Below are 25,150 nucleotides of genomic sequence, written 5' to 3'. Positions count from 1 at the left end.
ATTTCGTAATTACTCTCTATGTTCCCTACATCTACGTCTTATCTTCAGACAACGGTGGTTGTTGAAGAAGCCTTTGCTCATGTTTCACCTTATGGCTTGCGGAACTGAAGTTCAAGAACCATTCCTGGACTTGGAGTTTGGGACTTTGCCACACACACACACACACGAAGAGTTTAGTTTTTGGGGTTAATGTTCAAGTTTTAACATTTTTACTTCTAACATACTAACATTTTTACTTTTATTTTTCTTATTATCATAAGTAGTGATTAATGAAATAGTTTTTAACACTGAATCATGACTCAGTGTGTTTCTTTTGTTGCTGGTTCGTAACACTGCACAGGAGGATTCTCTGTCTATTGTACAATGCTCCCGATATTTCTGCTGAAAGGTCAGAAATCTCCCAGCAGTCACTGAACTGCTAGCTTACTATCCACAAGGGAAACCGCAGGCAACTAACCACTGACTTAGGTGCACTACTTTTGGCTTTGACCTTTGACTCCAGTGGTGAGACACTTGCACCCTGTGTGGACCTACATGGCAGGTCCACTAGCCAAACCCAAATTTGCGACCTTGCTTTCAGAAGCCGTCCTGTTGTAACCGGCAGGCCCTTCCATTGATTTCCCTTAGTGTTGGGGGGACAGAGTGAAAGCTGCCAGATGTATAAGACAATACCACTGGTCTGGCAGCTGGTCATACACTTCGAATATCTCTGACATTCAGAAACATTAAAATGCCATTACAGTCAATGAAACAATGATTAAAAAATTGTAAGAATACTTTTAAACAATCCAAAACATTTAACTATACAAAATTAATTCAAAAATTGTACCGCTACCTTCTTTGCAGACATTCCAAAATGACAGATATACTCCCTGTGCCAGGACAGATTCTCCGAATGCTTGTCCCTTCCTTGCACACTAACACCAATGGAAATCACCGGTTAGTTTTGAATGCCCATGTTAACACAGAAATCCCAAGCATACAGAGAGAAATGCCATCAGTTTCCCTCATGGTCCCACCTACCATGTGCAGATAACATTCTTTAGTCCTACATGTGGTGTCAAAGGAATTATGATGGGGATCAGACAGATGGTGGAATAGTGACCATAATTCCCGGTGCTCAGTGTGATCCCACAATTGACACGTGGATCAGCCTTTGTTTTTACTGGACAGGAAATTCTGCTCAAGACTGTGGGACACAATAAGCAACTTTGTCATTTGGAATGAGATTGCAGTGGTTGATTTGATCTGGATATGGCTTATCGTGGTGCATCTGCACCTGCTCATTACACCTGCCCCCATCTGCAGTTACTAGAATCTATGTGAAGGGCTGAACAAACTGACTCTTCACCCAGGAGTCAGGGGGGCAGGCTTCAATGGTGACTAAGCCTCAGAATGTGGGGCTGAGGCTTTGCCCCAGAACTCCCCACACCCTTTGACAAAGAGACAGGACCGTGGACAACATCTCACTGCCTATCAAATCAGGAGGTGTTTATAATAGTTTTCAAAACTAATACAATTGCAGTAGGATAAAAAAATATATATCTACAATTTACTTTCAGGGACAGTAAATGACATTGGTCTGGCCTCCACAGTTGGCCTGATCCAGTCTCTGTCCCTCCCACACCAGGAACTGAAGTACAAACTCCAGGGAGCCTGCCCAGTGCACACAAGGGAGCCGTGCTCCCTCAGGGATGTGGCCCTTGAATGAGATGTTAACCCAAGGTCTGGCCGTGCTCTCAGTTAGATGTGGACATTCATTGGTATTATTCTGAAGATGATTAGGGGGAGCTATGTCTCACATTCTGGCCAATATATATCCTTTACTCAACATTACATGAGGATGACTCAGATTCAGCCCCTCGTATTTTGCCAGACAATTAATTTTGTTGAGAACTAGTCAGAGATATGTTGCCTCTGAGTGCACACATGCAAGTACAGTGTGTGTTCTGCTTAATGATTGGGATTGGAGTAGCCTTGGTTCTGGAGTGGAGGTGACTGAGGTTGAAGAGGTTCCCATTGGTTGTGCAGCTTAGCTTGGGGGGGGGGCGGGCGTGGGTGAGGCGCAGTATTGCAACAACAAAGATTATGAAGGTTGGAGCAATGACTGTAGTCCTGCTGAAGCCCAGTCTACACTGGTGTTTGCTCTGTGGTCCACCCATGGGATTGCAACGTCATCATGTGTCAGACATAGAATGGAGATATGCTTCTGAGGGCAACTATACTTGAGAAGAATTTGTTAGTGTCTCTTGTACAACAGAGTCAAGGGTTTTTGCACTCGATTATAGATATCTCAGTCAGCATGGACAAGTTAGGCCAAAGGGCCTGTTTCCTTGCTGTATGACTCTATAGCCACTTAGAATGGCTGATGCATTTTTCTTGCTGTGGTTGTACAGTGAAGATCATCCTCCGTAGCTCTTGATGGATGGAACCAACACTGCAGTTTGAGGAGCAGCTCTTTGGCCTCTGAGAGGAAGGAGGTGAGGAGGACCCTGGGGTCAACACCCCTGTAGTTACTGCAACCATGTTTCCTTTCTTGAAGCTGATCACGACTGCAACATTACAGAGGTCCCCAGCCTGTCCTGTTCATCCCAGATGAGGCTGTGAACTTGTGTCAGGAGCCCCACTGTTGCACGACTGCAGAGGCAATTGCGCTAGCATGCACAGATGTAATACGCCAACTGGCTGAAACCTGCTCCACATCTAACAAGATGTGCAGCGAAGACTGGGCCATCTCCAACGTAAACGTTTTTCCAACCTGCCAGTGAAAATCATCTGGATATAAATCACCAACACTATCTTCACTCACATTGAGAAGGTTGGAGTTGGACTAAATTATAAACCACCTTGCTGGGCTTACTTTTCATATGGCCTTATTATCCCATTGCTTCTTTTGACTTTTTTTTTAACTCAAAGCACCAGGAAGGTTGTGCTTATTGTCCATTTTTTGAGGTGGTAACATTGAGCTATCTCTTGAATTCTATGTGGTCAAGACATTTTTGGCACTGAGAGTTTAGCAAGTTTGGTTGCATCCCAGTTACAAACAACAAATAAATTATGTCCAAATCAGACTTGGGAGAGACTTGGTCCCCCCCTAAAGACTTAAGTGTAGCTTTATCCCAAGGACCCTTGGTTCTCAGTCCCATTTAATAACCATGTGTACATGGCTTCCATACGTCCCATGAAAGGACTGTATGTAAAACCTATTTATAGTGGAATTAATTTTCTTATTCCATACTTACTTTTTATACTCAATGTAAAAACAATTTTTAAATCACATTTATTAAAATTTCCCACAAGGTAGTAGCGATGTTGAAGCTCCATCTAATGGTGGAAGTATGCAGCTGCAAGTGGAACCACGTGAAGGAGCATTTAAGATAATACCAACAACTGTAAAACCACATGTTGGGAGCATACAGGATCCCTGGTTAAGTGAAGAACAGAGTGCACCATCACCCACCCAACCAACCTACCGACCCACCCATCCAGCATCCCCTCAGGATCCTCTTGCCCTAGAGTCTGCAACCCCCGCATTAGCTTCATCAGTCACCTCAGGACCGGAGTGGAAGGAAGTACTCCTAGATCCTGCAGGACTGCCCAAGTAGCAGCGGCAAAGGCAACATTACAATGAGAATATCCTTCTGAGGCACCACTGGAGTGATGCCCAAATCAGAAGATGTACGATTATGAATGGGTTGAGACATGGTTAAGTGCTGCACTGTAGCAATTGACCTCCTTCCCTTTCTGGTTCACAACAATCTTTCTGCTTGCTCAGATTATTAGGGTATACAGATTATTGATGCTGAGCAGGAGGAAATATCTCCACCATAAGAGAGAGGACTTGGGCTGCAGGAGAACGAAGTTCGCTGTATGCACATTTGTACAAAGAGCATCTCATGACCCATCTGCTCACAAATCTGAAAACGATTTATTCACATAAATAGTTGTAATTGTTTTTCCAAAACCACTTCCATCAGGTTGGATTTCCTTACTTAACTGTTCTTAATTGTGGTAATGAAGCAGAGTTTAATAAACTGGTGGGCATGGATGTAAAAGTCCATGATGTTTCCAGTAACCAGAGTCATATTTTAGTTGGAAAAAATATCAAAGCCTTTCACCCAGTCTAGGGCCACGTTTATTCATTAATATTTTCTCACCAATTCCTTGGCCAAACTGAGCTTTAGACTTTTCTCACTCATGAGGTGCTTACCATCTGACTTTGCTCCCTTGATTTCTTTGGAAGAGTGAACATTATTAAGCCAAGCTGAGAAACAGAATACGCTGAATGGCAAATCATCTCAGCAGCAGAGGCTCTGGACTGAGCTCTCACTGAAACCTCCCAATCTGCCAGGGCAGGTACCTTGTGTTAAAATTGATGTACAGCAGAACTTCATGAGGGGCAAAGATAACGTGACTAGCCACAGTCCTCTTCCCCAGGGTAGGGGAGTCCAAAAGTAGAGGTTTAAAGTGAGTGGAGAAATATTGAAAACAGACTTGAGAGACAAGTTTTTGCACAAAGGGAAGTGCGCATATGGGAATGAGCTGCCAGAGGAAGTGGTAGAGGCAGGGATATTTATGACATTTAAAAGACTTTTGAACAGTTACATGAATAGGAAAGATTTAGAGGAATATGGGCTAAACGCAGGCAAATGGAACCATTTTTCCTTCCACAGATGCTGCCTGACTTAATGAGCATTTCCTGCATTTTCTGTTTTCATTTCAGATTCCCAGCATCTGCAGTTGTTTTTGTTTTCATAAAATTATGCCTGAAAGTTGCCTCACAGATGGATAGGGTAGTTAAGAAAGCTTATGGGATGTTAGCATAAGTCGTGGGATCGAGTTTAAGAGCCGCGAGGTAATGATGCAGCTCTACAAAACTCTGGTTAGACCACACTTACTGTGTCCAGTTCTGGTCGCCTCATTATAGGAAGGATGTGGAAGCGTTGGAAAGGGTGCAGAGGAGATTTACCAGGATGCTGCCTGGATTAGAAAGTATGCATTATGAGAGACTAAGGGAGCTAGGGCTTTACTCTTTGGAAAAGAGGAGGATAAGAGGATACATGATAGAGGTGTACAAAATATTAAGAGGAATAGATAAGGTGGACAGCCAGCACCTCTTTCGCAGGGCACCAATGCTCAATACAAGAGGGCATGGCTTTAAAGTCATGGGTGAGAAATTCGAGAGAGATATCAGAGGAGATTTCTTACCCAGAGAGTGGTTGGTGCATGGAATGCACTGCCTGGGGTGGTGGTGGAGGCTGATACGTTGGTCAAATTCAAGAGATTACTAGATAAGCATATGGAGGAATTTAAAATAGAGAGATATGTGGGAGGAAGGTGTTAGATAGTCTTAGGCGAGATTTAAAGGTCAGCACAACATTGTGTGCCAAAGGGCCTGTATCGTGCTGTACTGTTCTATAAAATTATGATTTGTGGGTTCATTACCAATCAATTTATTTTTGATGCTACATCCTAAATTTTAAAGCAGTGTTCTATTAAGCAACTGGGTTGGTCCCTCAGAGTGTTGGGAACAGGTACAGAAGTCAGGCACGGGAGCTTTTCCTGAAGTGCCAAAGAAATCCATCCATGTAATCACTGTACCAGTAAATAGTGCAGTTAATCAGAGCATCAAAGTTCTTAGGAGTGAACATCACCAAGAGCCCGTCCTGGTTCAACGACAACCGCCATGGCCATGAAAGGTCAGCAGCACCCCTACTTCCTCGGGAGGCAAAAAAAATTTGGCATGTCCCCAACGACCCTCACCAATTCTTATCAATCCTATCCAGTTGCATCCCAGCTTGGTACGGCAGCTGCTCTGTCCATGACTATAAGACACAGCTCAGCACATCACGGAAACCAGCTTCCCCTCCATGGACTCTGTCTTGGTAAAGCAGCCAGCATAATCAAAGACCCCACTCACCCCAGACATTCCCTCTTCTCTCCCCTCCCCTCATGCAAAAGATACAAAAGCCCAAAAGCATGTACCACCAGGCTCAAGGACAGCTTCTATCCCGCTGTTATAAGACTATTGAAGTTCCCTAGTACAATAAGATGGACTCTTGACCTCACAATCTACCTCATTATGACCTTGCACCCTATTGTCTCCCTGCACTGCACTCTCTGTAGCTGTTACACTTTATTCTGCATTGTTATTGTTTTACCTTGTACTACTCGATGCACTGTGTAATGAATTGATCTGTATGAACAGTGTGCAAGACAGGTTTTTCACTGTACCTCAGTACATGTGACAATAATAAACCAATTCCTATTTCTCATTTTCTTACAACAGGCAATTCCCCCCATCCTGTCTCAGATCAATCCCATTCCTCACACATTTCCCTGTAACCTGTTCTCTCTCTCTCTTACATTCCCATTGACTTTCCCACCACTCATTGACACCAGGGGCAATTTACAGCAGCCAATTAATGTACCAACATGGCTTTGGGAAACCAGAGTGCCCAAGGCAAACCCAGTGGTCACAAGGAGAATGTGCAAGTTCCACACAGACAGTACTAGAGGTCAGGATCGAACCAGGTGGTGGAGCTGTGAGGAAGTAGCACCAACTACTGCGTAGCAACAAGCTGGAGAATACTATACTGAGGAAGTGGGGCACCATGAGTCTCTTGTGTACTTTTACAGCAGACAGGAAGTATCTGTAGTCTTGTACAGCTGCACGAGACATACTGAACATAGAGTCACTTGACACGGAAACAGGCCCTTCAGTCGACCAGGTCGGTGCTAACCAACCACCCATTTACACTAATCCCTTCTCGGTCTCCCCACATTCCCATCGACCGCCCCCAGATTCTACCACTCACCCACACACTAAGGGCAATTCACAGCAGCCAATTAACCTACTGACCCCCACATCTCTGAGATGTGGGAGGAAACTGGAGCACCCAGGGGAAACCCACACGGTCACAGAGAGAACGTGCAAACTCCAAACCCAAGATCAGGATTGAACCCAGATGGTTGGAGTTGAGGCAGCGGCTCTGCGCTGCCCACAGTGAGCCCGATTCTGAAGTACCCAAACATCAATTGCATCATTACCCTCTCATTAAGCCATTTTCTGGTCCACCACAACTTCCCCAGACTCTGCTCCTGTCCTCCAGAACTGCCGATTCCCCCAGCCTCCTGGGCTGTACCTCACCAGTCTCACGTTCCTCCACCACAGAGAATCACTGCAAACTGCTCTCCCTCGTTGGGAGGAGAGGGTGGAGAAAGATGCAATGCTCATGGACTATAGTCAATTATTCCATCATCTCTTCTCTCCTTTCAGAGAATTCTCCAGCTAAACCACTGGCTGCCCTGACAGAAGTATATAAAATTATGAGGGCCAGAGACAAGAGTCAGTCTTTGTGCCCCAGGGTATAAACGTCAGATACGAGAGGGCATAGGTTTGAGGTAAGGAGGAGAAAATTTTAAGGAGATCTGTGGGGCAAGTTTTAAAGTTGTCACACAGAGTGGTAGGTGCCTCGAACACAGGACCGTGGGGGTGGTGGAAGCAGATATTATAATGTTTGCAAGATATTTAGACAGGCATGTGAGCAGGCAGGGAATGAAAGGATACAGACCACGTGCAGGCAAATGAGATTAGTTAAAGGAGCAACAAACGATCTGCTGGAGGAACTGAGCGGGTCGAGCAGCATCTGTAGGGGAAGTAAGGAATTGTCATTATGAGATTAGTTAAAATTAGCATCATGGACACCACAGACATCATGGGCCAAAGGGCCTGTTCCTGTTCTACCCCTGCCTTACACCTGAACAATCTTTCTCTGGCTTCTCTTCACACCCCCTCTGAACTCATCTCATCTGGAAGACTTGCCTCTGAAGACATTAATCCTACTTCTGTCAAACCGCTCACCACCCCTCTCCCTCCCTGACTGCTTTATTAAACAATATCGTCAACAGCACCAACCCCTTCAAGTCCACCATCGTTTCTGGCAGGAAAGTAAGTTGTGAAGACATTATGAGGGATTATAGATAGGTTAAGTGAGTGGGCAAAGATCTATATATAGTGAAAAATAAGAACAGCGAGAGATTGTACAATAATAGTGCACGATTTACATAAGGTTGGTGTACAGGGACAGCAAGTAATTAGCAAACCCAACAATGCACCTGTTCATTGATAGGGGAATTGAATACAAAAGTTATGCTTCACTTATACAGAACAATGGTGAGATCAAACCAGGAGTATTGTGTTCCAGTATTAACTTCTTCATTCAAGGAATGCTGTTGATACATTAGAACCAGTTGAAAGGAGGTTCACTGGTCTGATGCTTAGAATGGACAGGTTGTCTTGTGAGTAAAGGCTTGATAGGCTAAATTTGTATCCACTGGAGTTTAGAAGAGCAAGAACATAGAACAGAACAGCACAGGACAAGCCCACCACATCTGCACCGAACATGATACCAAGACAAATCTCTTCTGCCTGGACATGACCCACATCCCTCAGTTCCCTGCATATTCATGTATCTAACAGCCTCTTAAACACTACTATTACATCTGCTTCCTCCACTACCCCTGGCAGTCTGTTCCAGGCACCTACCAATCCTTGTGAAAAAAAACTTGCCCCGCACATCTCCTTCAAACTTTCCCCCCTCACCTTAAATGCATGTTCTCTAGTACTTGACACTTCTACCCTGGGAAACAGTGAGGGGACTTGACTGAAACACAAGAACCAGGGGTGAAGTGGGACAGGGGTGGGGCCCTGGACAGAGTGGATGTGGAGAGAATATTCCCTCATGAGGGAGAATCGACAACGAGGAATCACTTAAGAGTACTGTGTACAGTTCTGGTCACCTCATTATAGGAAGGATGTGGAAGCGTTGGAAGGGGTGCAGAGGAGATTTACCAGGATGCTGCCTGGATCAGAGAGTATTGAATATGAGGAGAGGCTTAAGGTGCTAGGGCTTTATTCACTGGAAAGGAGGAGGATGAGAGGAGACATGATAGAGGTATATAAAATATTGAGAGGAATAGATAGACAGTCAGCACCTCCTTCCCCAGGGCACCAATGCTCAAGACGAGAGGGCACGGCTTTAAGGTTATGGGTGGGAGGTTCAGGGGAGATGTCAGGGGGATGTTTTTCACCCAGAGAGTGGTTGGTGCATGGAATGCACTGCCTGGGGTGGTGGTGGAGGCAGATACATTGGACAGGTTCAAGAGCCTGTTGGACAGGCATATGGAGGAATGTGAGATGGAGGGATATGTGGGAGGAAGGGGTTAGGTAGTGTGAGGGTGGTTTGATGGACGGCACAACATGGTGGGCCGAACAGCCTGTTTTGTGCTGTATGGTTCTATAACAAGTTGCCCATTTAAGACAGACGAGGCAATTTTTTTCCTCTGATGGTGGCGAGTCGCGGAACTCTCTTCTGCAAAGGGTGGCAGAAGCAGAGTTTGTGATTAATTTTAAGGCAGAGGTACATGGATACTTGGGGTAGCAGGGATGTGTAGTTCAGGCTCAAGGGGCTGAAAGACTGCTCCCTGATAATTCTGATGCTGTATCACCTTAAAATACGACCCCTTATCCTTGCTAATTCCCACCCAATCAACTTTCCTTACCATTGTCACCTGTTGAATTAATACCCACATGCCCTAAGCAATTGTTTCAACTCCTGACTGGTCTTCACTACTGAAACAGCCTTTATGCAAGTTACACTGATATTGTGAGACTGTTGGAAACTATCCCCTCTCATTCTTCTGAACTGGTCAATCAAGCCAAAGGCTGCAGGTAGTCCACCCTCCCTGAACACCTCACCTCTCTAGCTGAGTGGCACTACTCTTGGCTAGTTTCTTCCCTCAGCCACACAATCATCCCTGATGGCTTCTCGTCCCTAGGGTCCCTGGAATTCATCTTTCATCTGCTCTCATTTCTCACCTTTGGGTTTTTCATTGATGGCATCACCCAAAACTTGCCACGTTCAATGTGCACATTTTGAACTCAGCCAAACCTCTCTCAACTATTCCACTATCTTTGATTTGTTGCTTATGCAGTGTCCAGTATTGAACAATCAGAAATTTTGTTCTACTAATTATTGAACAGACAAAAGCTTGTCTTCAGCTCAAATTCCGTTCCCTTGTCAATGACTCTATCGTTCTCCTGGGCCACTATTTAAGACCAAAGCTGACTGTTGGTAACTTTGACGCCCCAGTTAACCCTGAACTCAGCTTCTCAGCCCCGACATTACCAAGATGTCAATTCCACCCCCAAAGCATCATTGGTTTTCAACCTTGCCTTTGATCTTCTGCTGCTGAAACACACATCAATGCCTTGACCACTTTCAGACTCAATTATTGCATTGCTCTTCCATTCTAGATGAACTTGAGCTCACCCAAAGCTCTGCTGTCTGGAAACCAATTGCAACAAGCCCTGTACCCACTGACTTAATCAGTTCCAGGTGCAGAGTCAATGAGACAATCGTTGTACCTTTGAAGGTCTCCAGCCATCTGCTCAATGTAATCACAACCAACTCTTACAGCTCATAGATCTCCACACTCCTCCAATCCTACCTTCATGCACACAGCTGATTTCCTTTACGTCACCACTGGCAGCAGTGCTTTCAACTGCCTGGACCCCAAGTTCTAACAACTCCCACCCAGTCTCCTGAAGCTCTAGTTCCACTTCCTTCCTTGAAGACACACCTTAAAGCTCATCTTTAACCAAGTTATTCGTCACTTCCTAATATTTCACAGGCAAAACTTGCATTATAACAGATGTGACTTTTTAAAATTTTGTAAGGGGACAATATAAATCCAACTTTTTGTAGTTGTTGCTGTCCTTGGGGATCATCCTGCTTTGTTAGGCCCTAAGTAAATAATGCACACCAACTTACCTGATCTTTTCATGACTAACCCCATTTTATCTAAGTCCAATAGACCTACTGGATGTAATCTTCCTTCTGCGAGCCATGTTCTCAGAATCAGTAGAATTAAATACAATGAACAAAAAATTACACACTTGCGTTATCTAAAAATTTTATTTTGTTTTTAGTATTAATTAGAAAAGAGTCCAAAATCCCAAATTCCCAATAATATCAGACTCTACTGTTAGGCACTTTGATAGATGTGTTCACCTTCTTGTTATATTTTCTCCTTTTAATACTGCAGTAATAAGCCACAGAATTCACCAACACTCTTATTGGGAACCATCAGTGAGGTGCGTGGAGTATTTTCCATTGGACAGTTTGCCGCGGTCATGTGTTGAATGGTTGAACTTTTGCATCACTTCCTTATGGTACTGTGCAGAGGTCTGAAAGGCAGGTCAGGGCAAAAGGGCAACCGTGGTTATCTGAAGCCACCAATTCCTTCCCTGGAGACTACCTCTCATTTTAACTTTTTTCAGCAGTTTCACAATGAGTGAGTTGACACAAGAACTCTGTTCCCCACTACCTTCTCTCCATGTGTCCCATCTGACATACCCAATGATCATTTTGCTCACAGCCACTGTATGATGTTGTACATGTGGGACTATATGGAATGTGCAGTGTGCTGCATGGAGTGCGGCTTGATGCAATGTTCTGTTGTGCAGAGATGCACAGTGGTAAGTTTGCAATGCAATGATGCATTTTTTCACAGTGTATCTATGGAGGTTGGGTGCAGTGCAGTAGCATAGGTGAAAGATGTGCATGGGGAGGGGGTACCTGCATGGGATACAGTGTAGAATGATGGGAACTGTATGAACATCAGGTGTTCTCTAGATGCAGTTACTGCAGTCTTCACTACCTGGGGCTGCACATTGTCGGTGCAGTGCACAAGATCGCATGTGCGCAGAGGTCACATTCTACAGAAACCTGAAGCATTAACCACCGTTATTGTAAACATATCGCAGTTTTTAAACAGTGAAAATAAATCAAAACAATGTACTTTTTAATGAAAATAAATAAAACTATGGGGCACTGAAAGGCATTCGGTACTGCGCCATCGCGATGTAGCACCTCTGTACATCAGATGGGAATACTGCTTCTTTACGATACTGAAGACTCCGCTTAACTAGCTCTAATACTAAACACTCAACTCATTTCATCAGCAGAAGCCTTATAGGAGTCAGTGTGGCATCAATGAATGCACCCAACATTAAGATAATTTAATGCATTGTTGTGGCTGCAATATGAACACAAGGGGAATCCGGCATCAATGCAGAAAAGATTAGGTCCCACTGCAAAAACAATGAGTATTAGGATAGCTTGGGCCAAGTGTCTATTTGCAAGTCTGAATCCACCAACATTCCTGCCCGATTACGGCCACAGAAAAATTAAACTCCTACAGCTCTCCTTCGAGTGTGCACACCAATCATCAAGGCATTTTGTGACTAACATCAAAATAATATAATCACACTGACCATGAGCATGGAGGAAGCTGGTATCTTGGCCCCGACAGTCAGTGCTAGTGACTAGTCAGAACTCCTGAAAGTTAGTACTAACAATAAAAATTTTTTCTTTAAAAAAAGACAGCTACACAACTTCTCTCCTGAATTCTAATGCAAATCGCCACTGAGATACATAATATACAAAAAAGGCATAAAGCAGAACATCCCAAAGCCCCGCTCACCCAATACAGTACGTAATGTCCTTAGGAGACAAGCAACTGGCAGACCGAACTGCATGCTGGGAGAAGTCCAGATTCCACAGAGGAGGCAGCTAATCTGTCTTTCAATCTGCAATTCAAGTATTGAAATGTAGAGGGAAGGAAGAGGGACCACTTTTTGTTTTGGAGATTTAAAAGCAGCATCGACCTTGCTTGTGTGGGTTGGCTGGTGACAGGCACGTTGTGATGCCTGAGTTGGGCCTGCCAGCTGCTCCGGCATTTCAAATGTAGACCGTAATACTTGATTCCGAATCTTTGGGGGCAGAGGGGAGTCATTGAGGAGAAGAGCTAGCGATTGCTTTTCATCGCGTCCTTGGCTGCCAAAATCAGCGGCGTCAAACTGGACAAGGGCTTGGCCAGCTTCAGGAAAGGATGCTGTGAGACAAAATGAGAAAGATGATTGTGGTTAGCTGAATTCTTTGATTGACAAATATCGACAGAAATTAGCAGTTAGTACATTGCTCACTAAATACAGTGATTGGTTACAACAGACAGGTAGGAAAACAATGCATGTTAAACTTGGAGAGGGAGAAGTTCCCAAGGCTCAGAGATGCAGGAGTCCGTAGCTGTTGGAACCTGGAGCAACAATATCTGCTGGAGGAACTCAGCGGGTCAGACAGCATCTGTTAGGGGTGGGGTGGAGAGGTGTGGGTGGAATTGTTGAAATTTTGGTTTGAAACTCTGCTGCATCAGTACTGAGAGTGGAGAGGGGGGAGATGGCCAGTATACAGAGGAGAGGGGGAGTGGTGAGACAGGAGCCCAAGGTGGTTGGTGGACTGAAGAGGGGTCAAAGACGATGGGCAGGTTGTGCCAGATAGGGGAAGGGGATGGAGTTCGAGAGTCCATTTGCCCAGTTTCCTCCAAATTAGTTTTCCAATTTTGAGGAAAGCAGGTGATATCTTGGCAAAGTTTTCATAAATGAGTGGGAGTCGGAGAAATCCCTCATGAATATTGGTGATGTTGAATGATGGCAGGTGGGAATAAACAGTATTTACAACACACGTGCATATAAATAAAGATTGTCTGTTTGGGTCTGGGCACCTACCAATGTGAATTTTCATGTAAAATAAAAGCAAGCATTTTGAGAGATTGATATTGGCCTGAAATTTCAGATCAAGATATGATCAATACCTGCAGTAGCTCCTTCCCAGAGCCCCGTTTCTCCACATCCATCTCCAGGCAGCGATTCAGAAAATCACGGAAGATTCCAGAGAGTTTCTCTGGGTTCTGAAGCTCTGGAGTCCCATTAGTGGCGATGAGATACAAGGCCTGCAATGTACGTGTATAAATGAAGTATTGCTGGACCAAAAAGGCAGGGTGGAGCCTTGTGGCTCAATAAATCCCCGTTGCCTCTTCCTAGTCTCCAGCATAGATCCCAAATTTGGTAAGAGGAACAGCATAAAGATTCAACTAATTAATACCCCTCAAATGACGTTGAACCTGTCAGTACCGTGAGAAAGTAAACCTCCGTAAATGCCTTATTGAACACAAGACTAAGCAGATACAATGATGAGAACAGAAGCTGGAAATCTTGGGAACAAAGCTTGAAAACACACACCACCAGGCTCAAAGACAGCCTCTATCCTGCTTTTACAAGACTCTTGAATGGACCTCTTGCACATTAAAGATGAACTCTTGACCTCACAATCTACCCTCGTCTTGGCCCTTTTGTGCTGGGTTGTGGGATCAATGGTCCCAGTCTTTGGACCTTGACCACAAGGGCATTGAACTCCACCATGCTCCTACTCCCAACCACTGATTTGTATCTCAAATTTATTTACCTTCCTTGGTGCTTTAACTCTCAATACCCTAACAAAATTCTAACAGAGTATTGAAATTTTCCAGCTTCTGTACTTCTCTGGGTGGGGAGAGGAGGGGCTGGGCGGAGGTGAAGAGTATTCCAGATTCCATTTGAATAGGTGATGCCCAACATAACCCTGGAAATGCCCCAGCTTGAATTTTATTATGTGACCTCATTCTGGACAGTGACACCGGAAAAAGAAACATTTCATGGTATCCACCCAATAGAAATCCTTCGAGCACCTTAAACATCTTGCTAGTCTAAAAGATTAGGGGGTATACAAGGGAGTAAAAGGTCTATATAACCTCTTTTCATAAATCAACCCTTTTAGCGCCAGCATCATCCTGAATGACGTGCAGAACAATTTCACAATCCTGAAGTCTGGAACCCAGAACTGAATTATTCAAAGCAGGCTCCAATCAAAAATTTATACCACTCTAGAATAATTTCCACTCCATTATATCCCAACAATCCATTATTCTTAATTATTTTTCTATACATAGAGCTCGAAATCTCCCATTAGCCCTGGCTTCCCATCTACCTGATCTCTCTCCCATTTATTTTTTCTTGGATCCTGAGTGCAGGATTTCAGGTTTATTAATTGCCCATTCAAGACTCCTGCCATCCCCTGCAGTCTATCCAGGGAGGCCACTTTTGATGGAAAGATGATAAAAGCAACTGTAACAAAAGGTTATTTCTTTAAAATATTCATATTTCCAGGAGTGAGTGAGGAATTTCTCCTGTGAAAAAATATTAAAGCAAAAAGTGTACCATTATATATAACAATCATGCCCACATAAAACATTGATCAGATCCATCTCAGACACTGGCCATGAGCAAGGAGGCAGAGTCTGGCTGGAGGTGAAAGGGACCTACTATGCGTTAAATTCCTCACAATTTGCAATGCCCATGTCTTCCTGCTCACCTGAAATGAAAACCCAACCCTATCTTATTCCATTTGGTGTACAAGTCCAAAGATCCTTGAAGGTGGCAGAACAGGTAGATAACGCGGTTAAGGAGGAACAAGGGATACTGGCCTTCATTAGTTGGGCATTGAATGTATGAACAGGACGATTATGCTCCAGCAATGGTCAGACCTCAGCTACAGTACTGCATGCAGTTCCGATCACCACACAATGAGGATGTGATAGCATTGAAGAGTGTGCAGAGGAGATTCACCAGGATGTTGCCTGCACTTCAGTTATGAGAAGAAACTGGAGAGGCTGCATTTGTTCTCCCTGGAGCGGAGGAGGTTAAGAGGGGATGTGGTTGAGATATATAAAATTATGAGGGGTATAGATAGGGTAAAATGCAGGAAACTAGTTTTATCTACATCTGATATTGGGAATAGAGGACAAAGATTTAAGCTAAGGGGTAAGAAATTAAGGGGGGGGGGGGGCGGCGGGATCTGAGGGAAACCTTTTACACCCAGAGTGTGGAGGGTAGCTGGAAGGCACTGCTGGAGAGAGTGGTGAAAGCAGAGTCGTTGACAGCATTTAAGTGTCTAAACTCACCAAGGCATAGAAGGTTATGGGCTAAGTACCGGTAGATGGGATTAATATGGATGGGTGCCCACTGGTTAGCATGGATGGTGGGCTGAATGGCCTGCTTCCATGCTGTTGGTCTGAAAATAGAGGCAATGATAGGGAGAGAGGAAAGTACAAGATCAGATAGGATTCTGCAATCTTTTGGCTAGGCCCAAATGCAATGAAACCTCTTCTCCCTCCCCCTCACCCACCCACCCCCTCCCCCTGCCATACCTTTCAATTCTCCCAATCTTTATCACACCATTTGTCTCCATTACCTCCAGTGTAGTCCATTCCACACATTTATCATCCCCTGCTCCATAAATAAATAAAGCCATACATTTTCAGAAGGAGCCAGTCTTTATATAAAAAAAAGAGCATGAATACATTACAATCTCCAAGTCTTACCTTCAGCAATGTGAATTATCCCAAGTTCCTTAACTTCTATTTACAGTTATGACGACTTAAAAAGACACAATATGCTTTATCTCTTTACATCCAAGACCACCAGTGGGAGTAGACTCACCCTCAGCGGATTCTCATTTAGATAAGGGGGCTCGCCTTCCACCATTTCAATGGCCATGATCCCCAACGACCAGATGTCAACCTTGGGACCATAAGCTTTCCTTGTCACCACCTCTGGTGCCATCCAGTAAGGTGTGCCTACCATGGTGCTGCGCTTGCTCTGCTCTGGTGTAATCTGGGCACAGAAGCCAAAGTCGGCTTTATGGGCACAAAGAAAATAAAACCATTAACGTTAAAAGTATTTATTGGGGTAACAAGTGATCCTACTCTTAACAGAGATTTAAGTAGTTGGCAGTTTCAGAATATTATTCCTTCAGTGGGTAACACTAGTTTCTTAGAGTGAATTACTATCATAGTTCATGGAAAGAACACCCCTTGTAACATATGGATGCATCTCCTTTTAAACTAGCCAATGTATTGAATGGTGAGCAGCATTGAAGGGATCACAATATGTGCTGCTTGTCAGTCTTGGTCTCTACAGTTTTTAGCATCAATCTTTGCTCAGCCAAGAACCTCAGGATCAGTCAAACTAAGAATCTCAAAACAAAAAAGGTAACAAAATATCAAAACTACAGATTAAAGTCTTATATATAATCTGTTTTGATGAAGGGGCTTTGACCTGAAACATTAATCATTCTTTCCACAGATGCTGCTTGACCTGCTGGGTGTTTACAGCATTGTGTTTTTATTTCAGATTTTCAGCATCTACAGTTTTGATTTAAGGTTTTCTACAATTCCTGTACAATTCCCAGATCTAAGGCTAATGAAATCCTCTAATGGCAAGGAAGAAAGTTTCAGCACCATGGGAATCAAACTGTCACTTACTGAGTTTCACAGATCCATCCATTCCCAGCAGCACATTATCACTCTTGATGTCTCGATGAATGACCTGGTTTGCATGAAGGAACTCCAATGCTTGTAGGCACTGTCCAGGGAGAAAGTAAAGATTGGGCACAGCTTTGTATTTAATAAGTTATCGTGCAGGAAATATCAAAACAAAAGTTGTGAATGAGATGTGCAGACTTATTCTTTCATTACAGTGCTTCAGTTGTAAGGAGAGACTGGACAGGCTGGGTTTGTTGTCCTTGGAGAAAAGAACTGAGGGGGACCACACTGAGGTGTACAGAATTCTCAGGGGCAAAGACAGGGTAAATAGTAGGAAATTTTCTCCTGCATAGCATAGGTGAAAAACATTAAAGGGCATGGGTTTAGGGTAAGCTGCAAGAGATTTAGAAGGGATATGAGGAACAATTTTTTCCACCGAGACGGTGATTGGAATCTGGACCATTCTGCTTGACTGGCTGGTGGAAGTGGGTATTCTCACAACATTCATGTAGTAAATAGATGAGCACTTGAAATCACCAAGGCAGAGATGGCTTCAGACTGTGTGCTAGAGTTAGTGTAGATGAGTAGTTGATGATTGGCATGGATACAGTTGGCCGAAAGGCCTGTTTTCGTGCTGTTTTCACCTTTAAAAGCCACCTTTGTTCTGTCTTCCACATAAATGCAAGCATATGTGAGAAGAGAAAATCAGAAGCTCATTTTTCAAAAATGACTGACAGTACATAATAAATTTTTTTTGCAGCTTTTAGAAGCAAAGAGATCAGCTAAATGTGAAGAGGTGTACAAGACAGAATTTCCCCCATCCTTTAATCACAGTACTATCCATCAGGCAATTGTCAATCATATGTATAAAAAGAAATACAAATGCACAAAGTCAGAAGTCACAAAAGAATACCAGAAATTGACAGCTGATTCAATATTTTCTTTTGAAACAAGGGATCAGGAGAGGCTGAAACCCGTGACACAGCACAGAAATTCCAGTGAGGCAGCTGTGGAATCTGCTTCAGAAGCCTACTGCTCCAACCATGTTGCCACGACAAAGATCTCTGCAGCTCTTAACTCCTCTGTGGCAGCTCCCCACAGCCCTCAGTACCCTGACCTTTCAAAAATGTATCTACCTCATCTTTACTGGGGGTGTGCAAACAAATGTTCTCTCCCTTTATTTTCCAACTATGATTAGTACAAGTTTCCCTATTAGTACAAGAAAGGTGCTGAAGAATTGGAAAGAAACTTCCTATGGGCACTTACCTCCCTGCACACAGCAGCAATTTGTGCCTCATCCATACAGGTTTCTGTAACGACATCAGTCAATGAACCTCCAGCAAGATATTCCATCACAACGCACAGCTCGTCTCCTACCAGGTAGCTAGGACAAAAAGGCAAGCCTTGTTTGTAACAGAATGGTCCATAACAGCAAGAGCATTGCAGGTAAAGCTTGTCAACTATATTTCCAGCGCAGCTTACACACCTTTTCCTGTGATATAACACTAAGGGAATATAGACTTACCAGTCACAAGGCAACAGCCTCAGCTAAGGAAACAGCAGAGAGATATTCAAAGAGGAATTATTTCACTACATTTCTCTGCAATGGGGATGGATGGGAGGAAGCATAAAGCAAATTCTGACTGGGGGACTGTGCAAACAAACGTTCTCTCCCCATTACCTGTCCAGGAAATTGACAATGTTGCTGTTCTTCAATTCTTTCATCACCAGGATCTCATTGATGATCAGCTCTTTCTTTGGTTGTTTCTGCAGGTTGATCTGTTTGATTGCCACCTGGGAAAGCACATATATGGCATGGTTATGTAGCATGTCCAAATCCAGCATCATCCCAGTGTAACCCTGTCACAGATAGAGGTACTCTCCATACAGGCAGGAGCAGACATCACCACTATCCAATCCTTACTTTTCAAAACTAGATAAACCGTCTCCCTCATCTTCCCACAGCTAATTTTCTCCTACATGGAAGGTAGAGTTTTTGGCAGGCTGTGGGTGGCAAGAACAGTTCTCCAAGACATTCATGATAAAATGTCCAAGTCTACTTTTTCAATGAGAACATGCTGTCACACAATATGAAACAGCACTTTTGGCTTTGTACAATTCTTCACAACACCAACAGAACATTAACAAGCCAATTTTACTGCCCTTTTGGGCGATAGAATAAACCTGAGATCAGTAATGGGCAAAGTCCACATAAAGCACCTCCCTATAGATCAGTTATGGACACAACGAGAGTAAAGCTTTTTTCCAGAAAACAGGACAGGTTCTCCCGGGTTATAAACACCTCACATGGACACCCCATACATAAGAACAAGCATTTGGGAGACTGGTGGGATGGATTTTCCAGCTGCTGCAAGCATCTTCTGTTGAGTGGGAATGGGACACTTCCACGAGCCTTCTCTCCCTTTGATCCACAACGACTGGAGGCTGGATCGAGCTGGAAACACTAAGGAGACTCACTCGTTCACTGAGTCAGTGAGGCCGGCTGGTGGCCACTCCTCCTGTGTCTGCTCACTCTGTCTCAGCTGTTTTTGTGATCTTCTCCCACACGCTGTCGTTTTTCATTTCCTACTAAGGAACAGTTTAGGTTATGAACCGTTCTCTGGAATGGAAACCCGTTATAACCTGGGGACTGCCTGTAATAGTTATGGTACATCTAAGACATGACTGTAATACTTGAAGCTCACAGCTTGTAGGTTTGGTGCACCTTACTGTTCACAATGCCCTTGTATCTTAGAGACAAGAAATTGTTTCTTGCTCTGGATTTCAGCATCTACAATCTGCTGAAGGAACTCAGCGGGCTGAGTCTGTTGGGGGGGGGGCAAAGGAATTGTTGATATTTTGAGTTGAAATCGGGACCCAACCCAAAATATCAGCAATTTCTTTCACTGCCCCCCCCACCTCCCCCAATACTCAACCTGCTGAGTTCCACCAGCAGATTGTTGCCCTGGTACCTTGATGCATGGAAGTGAGAGTCCCCAATTCTAGCTTAGTAACAGACAGATTCCAGGTTTAGCAGTAACGTACCTCCTGTCCTGTGGCTACATCAATAGCTGTGAATACTGTCCCAGAGGCACTGTAAGGAAAGAGATAGAATAATAAGATATTTTCATCAGTGCACTAATAAGAATTGTAACCTTTCTCAATGGTAAGTATAATCTGGATTCCTAACATGAAGGACAGTCTTAAAATGGAGAGACAACTATGATCAGGGCTTTAAGGAGAACCTTAAAAGATCAGTAATATTCTACCAGTTTTCAATAACCTAATACATCCATCCTGGCAATACTTACATAGAAGCTGAAGAATTGGAACTCACCCCTGTCCAATTTTCTCAAATCTGGTATATTTCTTCTTCGGATCTCCAACACTCACAATACTTCCTATACAAAGATGCACAAATGGGTTTATGAAAATGCAATAAAAAGCCACAAGACAGTCAAGTGGCTCACAGATGTTCTCCAATATCCAGATCATTACACATGAATATATTGTCCTTCAGTACAAATCAAACTCTCAATTACAAAAAAACCCTTTTTCAAATTTAGAGATTGGAAGACCACCTCTATGAAACTCATCCTTTCCCCACTGAGCACTGTCACTTGCATCTCAAACTTCCCAACACCTCAATGAACAGTACTCAGTCGTGGGATCAGCAGTAATCCTTGAACCAGTTCTGCATGCTGTCATTTCATAGATGATCTGGATATTACTCCATTTACCTGACCAAGTTCCATATCCTTAAAAACCTTGGCCTGACAAAAATGCAATTTTATTGGCTTTGCCAGAGGAACAAGTTTCCCCTTTGTCCATCTCAACAATTATCTTACAAATTCTTAATTGGCTTACATCATTAAATCACCTATAATTAAAAACAAACTTTGTCTATGCATATGCTTTCATGATTTTATGCTTTTAATCCCCAGTACAATTTATATGATTCTGCACTGCACTCCCTGAAAGATGAATATATCTTCCAAAGGTGGTATTCAGAATGAGCACAGCACCCAGATGCAGCACTGGGCCTTCATTTTCCACCTCTCAAATGTACAATCTTCAATTACAGGCAATTGCTCTAAAATGGAGAGCTCAGTTACTCATTCTTTCAGTCCCCTAAATGCACAACACCCAATTAGAATTCTCACAAATGCAGTGCTTAATCTCCCACTTCCCCAATGTACAGCACACAATTATAGACAGAATCCACCTGCCCCAATGCTCAGTACTCAATTACAGCAAGGATCAACATTACCATGTGATCGAAAGTCAAACATTGCTCACAGCCTGGGTCACCTTCATCTCTCCAGTATACAGCTACTCCATCACATTCCTGTCCATTTTACTAGATCCCAGATTTTACTTGTTTCATTTTAACCAGTGGAGTGGGGTCCTCTAATCATACTTAGATGGTTTATTGAGCAAATCACAAAACTGAAGTAGAGGCTGCAAAGATGGCATGTGCAAATTTCAAGAACAGAGTATTAAGCAGAGCTTATTATTTATCAATTGCAAAAGTGTTTGCAGTCACCCAATGTCCCTGCCTTTAACTATAATAAGATGGGACAATCAGATAAATAATGTTCTTCCATAATCTGCTAGTTAGCTCCATAAGCAAGCACAAAGTGTGATTGTCCACTTGAAAGAAAAGGCACACGACAAACTACCAATAATGTAGTGTCATAAAAAGGCAGAATGCATCATTCTCAAGGGCTCCTGTTTTAAGTTTGAAATTCCATGGGTTGACTGTTTTAGGAGTCAAGTGAAATATTTCAAGACGGCACCCAGTCACAATAAGTGACACCTTAAACCAATGCTCAACTCACTTCGACACGAGTGTAGTTACTGTATGTTTATCTCAACTGTTAAATTGTTTTGTATGCCAAATATCTGATATATTACAATTCTTCCCAAGCTCTTTCCATGAACTCCACTGGTGCACTAGGTGAAGATCTGACACATCAGCACTAAGTTCCAACACCACACAAAATCTGAATATCTTGCTTTATACTTGTAACAAAATAGTACCCATAACAACATTTATACCAGAGGATCTCTTGTAAAGATTGTCAGCACTTACTCAATTTTTCCATAATCTCATCATCAGTCATCTTAGTTTTCTTTTTCACTTTGTCTAATCCCTTTGAAGTGCCATCACCATCTGGTTCCCTGCTGGCAGCAGGTGGGATTGGATCTATCACCGAACGTGTGTAAACCTGAAAAAAGGTAAATGCTGCTGTAGAAACTGCAATATTATGCCAATACACACACACACGCACAAGACGTTAATGCATACACACATCAGCTTTTTAAGATTTCCTCAGATCTCACACTCCATCTCTCCTAATATTACTAACATGCTGGAATACAGCTTCCTGGGTGCCAAAACTCTACAATACCCAAGCCAGATGAGCATTTGAATTTAGGCACTCACACACACTAGTTGGTCATTGAACTTCAGCACTGCCTTTAGCACCCAAGTCTCAAACTCATCCCACAGGCATGAATGAAATAAATGGGGAAAACTGCAAGTGTTCAAAATCTGACCACCAGAAATAATGATGAAAATAAGAGTAGAAAATCTAAGGATGCCATAAAGTCACAGCACAGGAACAGGCCCTTCAGGCCACTGAGACAGAAGCGACCATCAACTACCCATTTTAAACTAATCCTACCTTAATCTCATTGTTTTATTCTCTCCACAATCTCATCAACTCCTTCCATATTCTACCACTCACACACTAGGGACAATTTACACCAGTCAATTAACCTACCAATCAGCACGTTCTTGGGAAGGAAGAGGAAACTGGAGCACCTGGGGGCTGTCACCTGCTTGTTCTGCTCCAGAGAAACCAAAGTCTGGAGTGCAGCGCTGACAAACACCACAGTTTCATTCACCCCTCGAAGCATCAGTACGAGCAAGTCAATAGCCACCCTTAATACCAGAAACCTGCAGCTATCAGACATGCACACTTTTTTTTTTAAAAAGGAAAATCATACTTGCCATTCAGAATGAGCTCCTGAAGACTCAACTGAGAAATATGAATCCTGCCAGGATGACCAAGCAGTGCAAAGAAAGAAGTAATATTTAAAGATAGGCTTAGATTAGGGACAGGTTTGGGTGTTCTGGGCAGTTGAGTGGAAGAAAATAAAAGGATAAAAGGGAATTGCTCGTGAAAGAGATGCAAAAGCTTTTACATCTCCCTTCCCACTGTCTGAGTCCCAAACACTCCATTCACTTCAGAGCGATTTATTTGTATTACTTACAATTCAGTATACGAGAATAATCGGCCAAAATGTGGTCTCCTTCAGATTGTGAAAACCAAACTCAGATTGCATTACCACTATGTGAAAGACTTCCATTTGACCCATATGTGACCTCAAGCTTCCAGTCATTCGAATTCTCCAATCTAACCTGACCTGTGTCCTTGGCCTCCCACACTGTTCCAATGAAGCTCAATGGAAGCTTGGGGAAAATCTCATCTCTTTGATTAGGAATTTTACAAGCTTTCAACTTTAATGAGTTCAACAATTCCAGATCATAACCACTGCCCCAGCAGGTACTGGCAAAACATTGTTTCCCCCATTTCACCTCATCTAGACACAGTGTATTTCTTGACTTGTTCCACAGCCACCTGCTTTTGCCCAATACCAGCAGCCAAGCAAATGTAATCTCTTCTGCCATCCATCTTAAACCTTTTGATTTTTTTTTAACCTCTTTTCTTTCCCTGCCTCTGTACTTGCTTAAAATCTGTTACATCTTAAAAACTTTTACTCGAACTTTTTCGGTTCTGGTGAAAGACTATTAATACAAACAAAAATAATTTCTCTTCTTAACAGAGTCAGCAGATCAGACAGCTTATTTCTAGCATTCTCTTTTTTGTCTTCAGTGTCTCAGGCATCTTGCTTGTGTGATATTAGGAGCTCTATCCACAGCACTCCACCGATAACACCAAAGATTGTTAAAAGTGGAGGGAGCTCCCAATTAACCAGAACAGGCCTCTCTTATAAATTGCTACAGTATATATTCAATGATGAAATTTGCACCAGTAAAAATGTTAAATGCTGTTCAATGCAGATAAAAGGTGGGAATTAAGACTGCACGTGGAGAAAGGCAGGTATAGAGCAAAGGGGGCAATAGGCCCTATACATCAGGCACTGAACACAGAAGCACAGAGATAAATGATACACAATCGCTGAGTTACCTAGTGAAGTTTATCCCATGAAAAAGATATGATAGCCTTCAAGGAAATCTAACACCAATTATGACAAACTGCTCAAAATTCTAAGACTTCTGAGTGCAGTCAAGAAGTAAAGTGGTGATTCTAGCAGAACTATTACAAAGGGTAAATATTGAAGCATTATTTCCATTAGCTGCTTTGTAATGAAGTATAATCTTCACATTTATCCAAGAAATATGGCTGACAGACACATTTCCAAAAAAAAATGCGGATCTCTAAACGGAATACATCCTAGAAGTGACTCGTAAGCATGATACCCAAGAGGAAATTAAACACAAGCGCATGAAAACCAGCATGCAAAGTTGAGGGCAGACAACTTGAACAAAGATCTCTCTAGCCCGAGCACAGCTTGGGCAGGTTCAAGAGTACTCACAGATTTGGTGCACTCTGGCCGTGGGGCAATGGCTGGAGGGAGGGCCTCATCATCATCATCTTCCTCCGGAACGGTTGGTACATTTGAAGGTTCGGTGCCTTTTGAACTGCGCTAAAACGAGAGGATTACATTTTAGAACTCCTACACACAAACTGCATCACATTCTTTTCCCTCATACCCATAGTTCACATGTACCAAAGTCTTGCACTGACTTGTACAGGTGAAGTGTTTCCTCCCATATCATTCAATTATACAATTT

General features: G+C 43.1%; 1 protein-coding gene across 1 annotated transcript in view; it reads right to left on the bottom strand.

Annotated features, from left to right (window-relative positions):
• Positions 1 to 10,960: 10,960 nt before the first annotated feature.
• LOC127571541 (serine/threonine-protein kinase PAK 2-like) overlaps positions 10,961 to 25,150 on the bottom strand; it is a 59,657-nt gene continuing 45,467 nt past the window's right edge. Inside the window, exons 6-15 of the mRNA XM_052018012.1 lie at positions 24,892 to 25,002; positions 22,358 to 22,493; positions 20,600 to 20,663; positions 20,308 to 20,356; positions 18,944 to 19,056; positions 18,529 to 18,646; positions 17,263 to 17,362; positions 16,439 to 16,635; positions 13,717 to 13,854; positions 10,961 to 12,960 (exon numbers count right to left, since the gene is read on the bottom strand). Coding sequence (XP_051873972.1) covers positions 12,874 to 12,960; positions 13,717 to 13,854; positions 16,439 to 16,635; positions 17,263 to 17,362; positions 18,529 to 18,646; positions 18,944 to 19,056; positions 20,308 to 20,356; positions 20,600 to 20,663; positions 22,358 to 22,493; positions 24,892 to 25,002 — 1,113 coding nt within the window. The 3' untranslated portion in view covers positions 10,961 to 12,873. The remainder of the gene's footprint in view (positions 12,961 to 13,716; positions 13,855 to 16,438; positions 16,636 to 17,262; positions 17,363 to 18,528; positions 18,647 to 18,943; positions 19,057 to 20,307; positions 20,357 to 20,599; positions 20,664 to 22,357; positions 22,494 to 24,891; positions 25,003 to 25,150) is intronic.

The sequence above is a fragment of the Pristis pectinata genome, chromosome 6 (genome assembly GCF_009764475.1).
Source record: "Pristis pectinata isolate sPriPec2 chromosome 6, sPriPec2.1.pri, whole genome shotgun sequence".
Lineage (NCBI taxonomy): Eukaryota > Metazoa > Chordata > Chondrichthyes > Rhinopristiformes > Pristidae > Pristis > Pristis pectinata.
The sequence above is the reverse complement of the archived record's forward strand: the minus strand, read 5'-3'. Positions and strand labels throughout refer to the sequence as shown.